The 10,666-nt window shown below is 40.8% G+C and overlaps 1 protein-coding gene across 5 annotated transcripts; it reads left to right on the top strand.

The window, feature by feature from the left end:
* Positions 1–1,056: 1,056 nt before the first annotated feature.
* On the top strand, positions 1,057–8,440 carry hykk.2 (hydroxylysine kinase, tandem duplicate 2). Of its 5 annotated transcripts, none has more exons than XM_018759850.2 (6): positions 1,168–1,244; positions 2,286–2,531; positions 3,041–3,349; positions 4,421–4,563; positions 4,719–4,899; positions 4,987–8,440. In XM_018759850.2, the coding sequence occupies exons 3-6, from the start codon at positions 3,046–3,048 to the stop codon at positions 5,463–5,465; spliced, it is 1,107 nt and encodes a 368-aa protein (XP_018615366.1). In that variant the 5' UTR covers positions 1,168–1,244; positions 2,286–2,531; positions 3,041–3,045; the 3' UTR covers positions 5,466–8,440. The 5 variants fall into 5 exon arrangements, with proteins under 5 accessions (XP_018615350.1, XP_018615342.1, XP_018615366.1 ...); XM_018759843.2 differs by having other exon boundaries at positions 3,036–3,349; XM_018759834.2 differs by lacking the exon at positions 2,286–2,531 and having other exon boundaries at positions 1,057–1,244; positions 3,036–3,349; positions 4,500–4,563; positions 4,736–4,899.
* Positions 8,441–10,666: the final 2,226 nt, after the last annotated feature.

Genomic DNA, 10,666 nt, shown 5'->3' with positions numbered 1-10,666 from the left:
GGACATGTAGGGACCACGACCTTGAAAGCCACCTCCCTGCTTTGCAGCTCTCACGACACCTTGCAGTTGGACAGCAAACAGCTCCAATCGCACCCTTGCTGCAGAACCCTCGATCAAGGTACTCACCCCGAACCGATACAAACACAATGGAGTGCGCTGTTGTATAAATGGGTAAATCACTGTAAGTAGCTTTAAGTCACTTTCAGGGAAAAGCCTCAGATAAAGTTCAAAAGGCTGATGTAAGATCAGGCATATACAGTATTTGGAATAAAATGGGTGATTTAGTTGACAAAACCAAGTGGGAGAGGTTCAGAAGCATGATTTTAGATTTATTCATTTAGAAGACACTTTTCTCCAAAGCGACTTCCCATGAACACTAATACCCCGACACACCTTATTCGCTCAAGGGGACTTGCAATGGGTCACTCGTCCATCTACCAGTGAAATACACTGACTTTTTCTTCACTTCACACACACCATGGGTGCTTTTAGTCACTAATCCACCTAAACAGCATGTCTTCGGACTGGAGGAAACCGACACACACACGGCAGAGGACATGCAGATTCCACACAGACTGAGTGAGAGTGGGGAATCAAACCCACGGTCTTCTCTATCACCCAGAAGATGCTGTAAGACAGCAACAACTCACTGTGACACCATTTTTTTTCTACTGCCTACAACAGTATTTCAAATTTTGGTACTGCAAGCGGCATGTGCTGGCTTCTTTGTCTTTTAATATACAAACACATCGTTCAGAGGTGCATTTAAACAGCACCGCAGTGGGAGTGAAGCTAAATGACCGTCGACGGTTAAACGACCAGCGGCTGCCATGGGAATGGACTTCATAACCCATAATTCTGCGGGCCAATCTTTTATGTAACTAGACATCGAATTTCTACATTAATGTTTATAAATTGCAGATCAATCATTAACAATGAAATTTTATGATTGGGGTGACGTGCGATAGGACTTTAGTGTTTCTTTCGCAATAAAAACACGTACTACGTGGACTATCAAACGTGTGTCACCGCCACGGGAACGACACTGGGCAGCAACGGAAGCTGACGGTTTCGGTGACGTGGTACAATGTGAGCAGGTTTTCGGAAGCACTACGCATGCGCGCGGATGCTACGAGGATAAGTACAGTGCTGGGCAATACAGTACATGAGGGTATCCACCCAGCCGACCAGGCTTATGTGAGCCGCCGTCCACATTTCATAAATAATAAGCACCGCGCAAGTCGGTGAGTAAATATAATATAAGTAAAAATTATGTATGCCACCAGCGCGCGTGTAATAAAGAAATCGTAACTTACTTAGTCTTAGACAGTAATACAAAAATTCGAAGTCAGATAAGATAAGCTAAAACAACAAGTAACTACTTCAAAACAGAAGCGAGTGTGAAAGTCAATATAAAAACAATAGGACAAGGATTGGGAACAAAAATGAGGAAGCGGAAAAAAAAAGCGGACGCGCAGCCAAGAGTTTTTTCAGCTGCCAGAAACTAAAAAACATGCAGTGAAATCTGCTTACATGATAAAGTAGAATCAGTCAATGGATTTGCGATTTATACACAAACAAACAAAAAGTTGAAGTGAGAGAAAACAATTTGGGTCACTTAAGTTGCTGTTACACTTACTTGTGCTTATGTTTTTTTAAAAGGTGACACACAGCCGCGTCATATAAATTTCTTGCTTGCGTGGACGTATCGTATCAATGTGAACAACCATAAAAATTATATTGTAACGGGTAAATAGTTGATGAGTGTGAGTGCGCGTGCGCGTGCTGATTGGTTGTCATTCTATTTATGTTCAGTGAGCAGGAGGGGAATTCTGGGGAGTTCTGGGGGCTGCCCCTTAACCATGGGGCACAGTAGTGGGGCTGGGAGTAACCAGAGATTCTCCAGTGTTCTCTATTACTTCAATTGTACTGTCTGGAGTGTTTTTTGTTAAGACTGTTGGTGAAAGACATGTATGCAGTGAATAAAGAGCGTATTTCTTTTACCCTAACTCTTGAGCTGGTTTCTAGTAGCTCTATGGGGGGGGTGCTACAATATATTGTGGCGTGCAGCGCTCTGGGTTCAGATGGGGCGAAGAAGGATGCACAGGCAGCACAAACATTTTATTAGAATGCCGGCACACAGGGAAACAATTCTCTCCGTCTGAGGACCTTTTTGCCCCAAGCCAGCCTACTTAGTTTTCAGGTCAATATTACATGGATGTTTCACATTATTGAGCTGGCACTCTAAGGGCAATCCAAACCCAGTTGCTTTTTCCCTCTTGCAGGCGGCAGGTTCCCAAACTTTTGGTGGACCTGGGTCCGTCTCTTGAATCAAGGTTACCGCAGGAGTAAGACAACTCTACAGTAGCAGGGCAGTAGTAGTAGAGAAGATTTCAATCTGGTAATGCAGAGACTAAACATGAGAAGACATGGGTCTTTAAAATGCGGAGAAAAGTCAGAAGACAGACAAAAGATCATCATTTTTGTTATTGAATCATAAGATTCATGGAGTAGTTTTCTAGTATGGCACGGTGAGTAGTGCTGCTGTCTTACAGCACCTCAGTGGTGTGAGAAGATGTGGGTTTGAACCCTGCTTAGTCTGTGTGGAGTTTAATGTTCCCTGTGTGGGTTTCCTCCCACAGTCCTAAGTCATGCTGTTCATGTTCACCCAAAGTGTGTGAGTGTCACAGAGAGAGAGAGAGAGTGTTCCACTGATGTATGGATGAGTGACCCATTGTAAGTAGTGTATCTAGTAGTGTAAGTCACTTTGGTGAATAAGGTGTGTGGGCTGATAACACTACGCAGAGTTCACTGGAAGTGGCTTTGGAGAAAAGTGTCTGTTAAATGAAGTAATGTAAATGTAGTCATTCTAACAGTAATCAATTTCAGGTGGATGCAGTTTTTGTTAGATTCATAATATTTTCTGTTTTAATAAGATATGTTTTTTAAATGGAACATACTGGTGTAATACTGGTCAAAAGGGACATCAATGTTTTTGAAACTAATTAGGATATGATTTTCTCTGTTTTCCCCAGTACAGCTGTAATGTCTTTAAAGGATTCTATGCCAAATCTTACCTCTTCCCAAGCATCTGAGCTAGTAAGCCAGATTTTTGGACTGATTGTGTCAGAGGTCAAACCTCTGCCTAGCTATGATGACCAAAACTTCTACGTGAGAGTGAGTGATGGAGTGGAGTATGTTCTGAAGATCCTGAACTCTACAGACAGCGAGAACCTAACCTTGGTGGAGATGCAGACATACATCATGGCATTTTTGCATCAGCACGGACTCCCTGTTCAGACCGCCATTCCCACTTGCACTGGACAGCTCATGAGCCTTCAGACAATTGGTATGGCCAACACCAGTAATTCCATTCCAAAATATTTTCTGCACACATGTTCAGGTGGTATATAGTGAAGTTGTTTTCACATTTATTAATGTATCAAGTATCTCAGCTTGCAAGTTACTAAGATACATTTGAAACTTTGTGGCTATTGTACCTGACTGAAGGAAGAAACATTTCACATAGAAACTTGACTAGCATGTATGGTCTGCTTAAAATTTGTGCAATCTTTTACCTGTTAATGCTGTACGTGCTCAGTAATGCACACGTTTAGAATCTTGGAATTTTTTTGTTAATTCTCACGTTTATGACCAAACCTGGGTAACCTACCATTAATTTAGGCCTCGATGGCGCTTCTTCAGTTGGCACATTTGTATTGCTTACATGTATAAGGCATAAATATTGATATTTAATTATTTGCAAATAAAAATGTAAAACATAAAAACCTAACTTTAAGTAAGGAACGCACAGCCTTTACTTTTGTGTATTTCTGTTGGGAGAAACCCAGAATACTGCAAAGTTAATTATGAAAAAAAATGTCTATTGTATTATTTGTAGTTTTTTCTAATAATTCACTATCTTCTCCAAAAATAAACTGAAACTGACCAAAGTATTTGGTCTCAACAATTATTTATTTCACTGTTAGTATTTTAGAACCTTTACTTTTCATCCAGAACTTAATCGTAGAACTACATGTCGGAACTTAATATCCTTTGAAAACAGAAAATATAAAGTAATGGCTTTGACAAAATTATTGACACTTCAGACAATATATTTGTAGCTTTAAATTTCCCCAGAATAATTGCAATCAAGCACTTCCTATAACCATTGCTTCTTGCACCTCTGTACTTTAACTTGGAATTCAGCTGCTAGATGAAACTAATACCCCTTTACATATTCAGTGATTTTGAAATGATTCTGCTTCACTTTTCTATTGTACTTTCTTATTAGTACTGAACAAATCAGTCACATTCGTGGAAACAAACTACACATCTGGTTTATTAGTTCACCTGTGATTCCTTCTGATATGTAGATATATTAGAGCAATAAAAATCTAGTTTGCTTTTGCTCTGGCAGACTGTGGCTCAGGCAGTAAAAGGTACCTGGTGAGACTGATGACCTACTTGCCTGGTAAAACTGTTGCCAAAATCTCCAGCTCCCCAGAAATCCTTTATGAAATTGGGAAAATGGCTGCAACAATGGATGAAGTCCTCCAGAAGGTGAGGCCTTCAAAACCCAAACCAGTGCTGTCACTGCTCATGCTGAAGTCATGCACTGACTTTGAAATGACTGTTCTTTAATGTGATGTATAGATTGTCTTTAATATGTAACACCTCCTTTTAAAGAACTGCTCAAATTGAACTTATTGTCACAGATTGACCACCCAAACAGATCGGTACTGGAGAGGAAAAACTTCATTTGGAATCTCTCCAGTACACCTCTGCTGGAGTCATATCTTCATGTGATGGATGGAGACCCCATGCAGCAGCTTTTGAAAGACGTTATTCAGCAGTACAAGAGTCATGTTTTGCCAAACCTGGACTCGTTCCGGAAGTGTAAGTTATGAAGTGAATATTTATGTATATTTGCTCCTTATAGTGATTTATTTTTTTCATTTTATTTGCATTTTATTTTATTCACAGGTATAAACCATGGAGATTTCAATGATCACAACATCTTAGTGGAGCATGATGGTCTAGCTGGGTATAAGATCTCTGGCATCCTTGACTTTGGAGATATGAGCAGTGGATACTATGTATTTGAGCTGGCCATTACTATTATGTACATGATGATTGAGAGCGCCAATGCAATAGATGTTGGTGGACCAGTGCTGGCAGGCTGGGAGAGTGTCTTTCCTCTAAATGAAGCAGAGCGCAATGCCCTTTATTTTCTGGTGCTCTGCCGCTTCTGCCAGTCTCTGGTTTTGGCTCGTCGTGCTATTACCCTTTACCCTGAGAATGAAGAGTATCTGATGACCACAGCACGGACCGGGGTCCGTCATTTACAACAACTCTGGGAGCTGGGAAAGGAGCAGGTGGAGAGGCGGTGGTTTGATGGTGCCAAGGAGTATTTGAAAACACATCCTGGTACAGTTCCCCTGAAAGGAATTACATTCCTGTAATATTGTTCTGTTTTTACTGGATTCTGTTTTGTACGGTTATGAAAGATAGACTTTTAGCCCTTTGAAATTATGTGGATTTCTACATGAATGGTATGTAAAATGTGGCCTAGTCTTTGTCTAAGTCATAGTAATAGATGCAAGCAGTCTGATGAATGTTGGCATTCAAAAAATGTCAACATTTTTGGACCTGTTATTCAAGGTCAGGCATGAAAAATGTATATGAAGGTGTATGAAGGAGGGTAATTGGAGTAAGTTAAGATTGTGTTCTGATGTGTATTTTGGGGTGCCCACAGTTTTAGTTACCTGCTGTTCAGAATAGAAATTTGTTGAAGCACAGCGTAGCTTGATCTAAAGAATTTTCAGAAGAACTTAGATGAAGAGTTGTTAAAGCTTGTAAAACTGCAAAGGGAAGTCCATCATTCCACAGTCAGGCAGTTCACAAATAGGAGTTTATTACCTTTGCTACTCTCCCTAGGAGTAGGCATCCTACGAAAGTCACTGCAAATGCACCTCATACAAGGCTAGAGCAGACAAAGGACCCTAGAGTGACAGTTGATATGATCTGGAGGCATCTCTTGCAACTGACACTTTTCTCCAAAGCAACTTACAGTTATTTACCCATTTTTACAGGTGGGTATTTTATTTTTATTGGCTCAGTCGTTAGGGTAAGTACCTTTTATACTAAAACTGGAGGGGGGACCCCGCAACCTGCTACCAGCTATTCAATGTCTCTGCCCATCTATTCATGTTAAGAAGAACACCAAATAAAACTAGTGTACCTTGGAGGTTGCAGTGCTAGAAACTACAACACTCCAGAAATGTTGCTGTCTGTCTCAAGTTTGCTAAAGACCACACCAATGTTCCACAGTACTACTGGAACAATGTTTTGTGCACAGATGAGGCAAGAGTTGAAAAATGTTCAGAGTGTGAAATTTGCAGAGGGAAAACATTACATTACCACCACCAAAACCTTACAGTAATTGTGAATCATTGTGGAAGGAGAGTTATAGTGTGGGGCTGCTTTGCTGCCTCAGGGCCTGAATTCCTTACAGTCGTTGCGGGAATAATGCATTTGAAGCTGTTCCAGGAAATTCCATGGGACAATATCAGGACACCTGTCTGGGATCTGAAGTTAAAAAGAAGCTGGCTCATGCAGCATGATAGCAGCCCCAAATGCAAGAATAAATCAATGATAGATCTAAACCAGAAGAATTTCTTATTCATAATTAATCCTGTTGAAATACTGTGGTATGATCAGACACAAGTTGTTCGTGCAATACACTCGAAACTATAAATGCGCTGAAACAGCTGTGCAATGTAGAGTGAGCAAAAATACTATTAGAAAGCATTTTGCGCTTTCTTCTTTGTAGCTTTGCAGAGAGGTTTATTTGGTTGCCACTAAAAAGATTACACCTCCAAATCTGAGGGATGACCTTTTTTCCATCTCTGACGTGCAATATTTCATATGTTTAATGTAAATATGAAAGTATTGATTTAATTTGTTCTGTCAGCATGTCTTTATTATTATGCCTTAGATCATGTTTTACAAACCATTCATGCAGAAATCCAGATAATTCTAAACGGGCTTTTCTTAAAACTACATATTTGAGATTAAGGCTTTGATTTAAAAAAAATTTTAGTTTCAGTGTAAAAAGTCATTGAAAAATTCTGCCGCACCATGCTCTGATCACTACAATATCAGCTGTCCCCCTCATACACTGTTGTTGATATGAAATTATCAGCAGTAATAGTTGTGGACAATTGATTAATAATTATGAGTCTTATGGACTGTAAACTTGAAAGTTGCTATGGGTCCGGCACACCCGCTCCGGGGAAACACCGTGACACAAGTGCTGAGCACAGGCAGGTTGTTCAAGGGGCAATACAGAAGACATGGTTGAGGAGACAGGCAAGAGAAACCGATGTGCGAACGTAGTCCGAAGGGAGAATCCGAGTAACGTAATCCAGAAGACAGGCAAGGAGTCGTGGCAAACCAGGAAGTCGAGTACGAGGAGCAGGGCGAGGAGCAATTACTAGGAGAGCGGGTGAGTAACGAGGCTGAACAAGGTTCCGCAGCTTCCTATGGTCCGGGCTGCCCTTTTATGTTACCGAGTTGGCGGGCATGACACTATGAAATTAAATTCACCCATGAAATAGAGATTTGTGGCCCAGGGAGCTACAGTATGCACATAAAACAAATTTCAGATATATGTACAATTGTACCTAGTGTTCTGAAAACCCAAGTAACAAATTTTGAACTGTTTCATGTTTGTTTTAAAGTGCATTTATTCTCATTTTCTTATTTTCTAAAATGTCTCTAGGCACAGTGAAAATGTTCTGTTTCTGCTTTCCACCATTGGGTAACAGCAAGACACTCAGAAACCCAGATTTATCCATCATTTCCATTTATTCTTGATATATCAGACTTTTACTGAAACTACTCAGCCAGCTTTGTTTCATAAAGAAAAATGTGTTATTAAATACTGAATATCTTAAGTATTGCAGCTCATTACTGAATTTGCAAAAAAAAAATATATTTTTTCCATCAATGACCTGGATCGTTTAAACAATTCAGTGTTCCAATAAAAATATGCCAATGTAAAGTATTATGTGCTTTGTTAAATAAGAATGTATTTATTTTTCTGACTTAGACTGACATTAGATAACATTTTAAACTCATTCATGCTGAAATTTAGGTAATCCCACAAATGTGGAACCTTTTCCTCACAAATGGAGCTGATAAGCTTTTGCCTGAGATCTGGTACTTTTGGGTCACTAGATGGAGACTTCATCCCACAAGCAAGCCACACAGAAAAAATGCTGGGAAAATCATTTTATTAAAACAGAATCACTCAGTAGTCTTGGATTACTGGATTCTGAGTATTGGTGTAGTTTTTTTTTTCTATTAAATGTCATAAATTTATTTACTGACAATTAAAATGTTAACATTTTACAAAAATTTCCAAATTTAAAGTCCCCGGCTTGTGATTGTTGACCTTTTATTAAAAAAAATTATTCAGTTCTGTAACGGGAAGCAATGAAAATGTATTATTTCTTGGCCAGTGGCTTTCCCGTTTTGCACTTTTTACCTTGTTTTGCAATCTCTTGTGGGTGCTGGATCTGGCACCTCTGTGGGAACCAAAAAGAAATCAATGAGGGTGCCAACCCCATCTTCTAGAAAGCATTCTTTAATTTATTTTCAGAAAGACCCATGAGCAGTGACAGCTCCTCTTGCCTCTTCTACGCACCACTGCCTGTTTTAATGCTCCACGGTCCACCGTTCCCTTTACGTTCGTCCACTCCTCTGCCATCTGCCCCCCGTCCTTGACACTTCAGAGGTTTCTGCAGCCATACAGAAATTACTGGTATTTTGTGTGTCTGGCCCCATTCGCACATGTGTATGCTCATGTGTAGGTATGTCTTCTTGTGTCACTAGCTGAGTGTGGCAGTACCGAGCCATTTACATCCCCCGATCACCCTTTGACTTTACTCGGGTTATTCATTTTGTGGAATCTTGTTTCAGGGCTCTCATTAAAATAGTATAGAATTAGTGTGCTAATGTTCAAAGGTCCCACTCTGTTATCCCCTTCCTGCTTTTAAATTCTTTTTCCCTCTTTTTAAATTCCAGTTGTTGATGTGTGGTCTTAAGTCTCTTAATTTTCTTTTCCAAAAAATGCTAATTATATTAAAGTAATAGTCATTAATTACATAAAAGTGAATGAGTAATACAAAAACTACATAGTTCCCTTCAGATATACACAGAAACAGTAATTTCATAGTACATTTGGAATGAATTATGTGAAGACTGAAATATATTCTGCACAACCCTCATACACAGATTGTACTGGTGGAAAGAGAAAAAAAAAAAAAAAAAGATTTTAAAAGTTCCAAGAAGAACACACAACTAATTGAAGAACAAGAAAACTGCTAGATCCAGCCAACTGAATGTCCTGGCCAAGGCAGACCAGAGTCTGACTCATTCACATGACACTTTTCTCTAAAAGATCTTACAGTTGTTTAGCTCTTCATACAGCCAGGTAATATTTCTGGAGCAATTTCAGGTAGGTGCATTTCTCAGGTCCCTACAGCATGAGGTAGGATTTGAACCTCTGCCCATTCAGGGCAACACTACCAGCTGTCTTGTCAGTGTTAATGTGTGCAAGGCTGAGGGGGATACACAATGGACAGGATGCCAGTCTTCTCTAGGGTAGTCGCATACACTCTCACCAATTCCTATGCTACAGGCAATTTAGCTTCACCAATTCACCTGAACTGCATGTCTCTGGACTGTGCAAGGAAACCAGAGCACCCGGAGGAAACCCATGCAGACATGGGGAGAACATGCAAATGCCACACAAACTGAGCCCGATTTGTACACCCAAACAGCTCGGGCACCATGAGACTGCCTGCTGTGCCACTGTGCTGCCCAGGTATCTAATAGAGCCAGAGAAAACAGTGAAGTTGCCTTGGAGCCAAAAAAAGGAAAAGCCAAACATACTAGGTCAAGGTTAGAATGGATGCCTCCAACATGCATTGGAACAGTCTGCAGCCGAGTGTGAAGCGGTTGGTATGAGGATAAGCACCTTCAAGTCTGAGTCCATAGTTTTCTTGCAGAAAAGGATGGCATGCCCCGTTCAGGTGAGGAGAGAATTTGCCCCAGGTGGGACGAGACCCTGAGGTCTGCCCAGGAGCCGCTGGAGAGATTATAGCTCCCAGTTGGCCTGGGAACGGCTGGTGATCCCCCCGGGGTGAACTGGAGGAAGTTGCGGGGCCTAGGCTGCTCTGCTCTCCCTATTGCCACCGCAACTCTAGTAAGACAAGCGGGTAAGAAAATGGATGTATGGATGGATGGATGGAAAAAATGATTACCTTAGTGGACTTTGCAGACATGCCCAAATATTTCCACAAACAAATTCCACAAATTTCCACAAATTCTGTAAAATGTCTTCTTTCATTTGATGGCAAAGAACTGTCTTTTTTGAGCAATATTATAAAAATCAAAATACAACGCTATATTTGAAGAGTTTGAGTCTATTCTGTGGGGGTGCGGTCCTGCTCTCTGGTGGGTCTGGGGTTCGAGTCCTGCTTGGGGTGCCTTGTGATGGACTGGTGTCCTGTCCTGGGTGTGTCCCCTCCCCCTCCGGCCTTGCGCCCTGTGTTGCCGGGTAGGCTCTGGTTCTCCGTGACCCTGTATGGGACAA

The sequence above is a fragment of the Scleropages formosus genome, chromosome 2 (genome assembly GCF_900964775.1).
Source record: "Scleropages formosus chromosome 2, fSclFor1.1, whole genome shotgun sequence".
NCBI classification, from domain to species: domain Eukaryota; kingdom Metazoa; phylum Chordata; class Actinopteri; order Osteoglossiformes; family Osteoglossidae; genus Scleropages; species Scleropages formosus.
This window is presented reverse-complemented; position numbering and strand designations above follow the sequence as displayed.

What these genes read in the sequence shown, in the direction of transcription:
- hykk.2 (XM_018759826.2), top strand. Translation starts at nt 1,117, where the DNA reads ATGCGCGCGGATGCTACGAGGATAAGTACAGTGCTGGGCAATACAGTA. An exon ending in AATAAGCACCGCGCAAGTCG is followed by an intron (nt 1,245 to 3,035) that starts GTGAGTAAATAT and finishes TGTTTTCCCCAG; the next exon opens with TACAGCTGTAATGTCTTTAA. An exon ending in CCTGGACTCGTTCCGGAAGT is followed by an intron (nt 4,900 to 4,986) that starts GTAAGTTATGAA and finishes TTTTATTCACAG; the next exon opens with GTATAAACCATGGAGATTTC.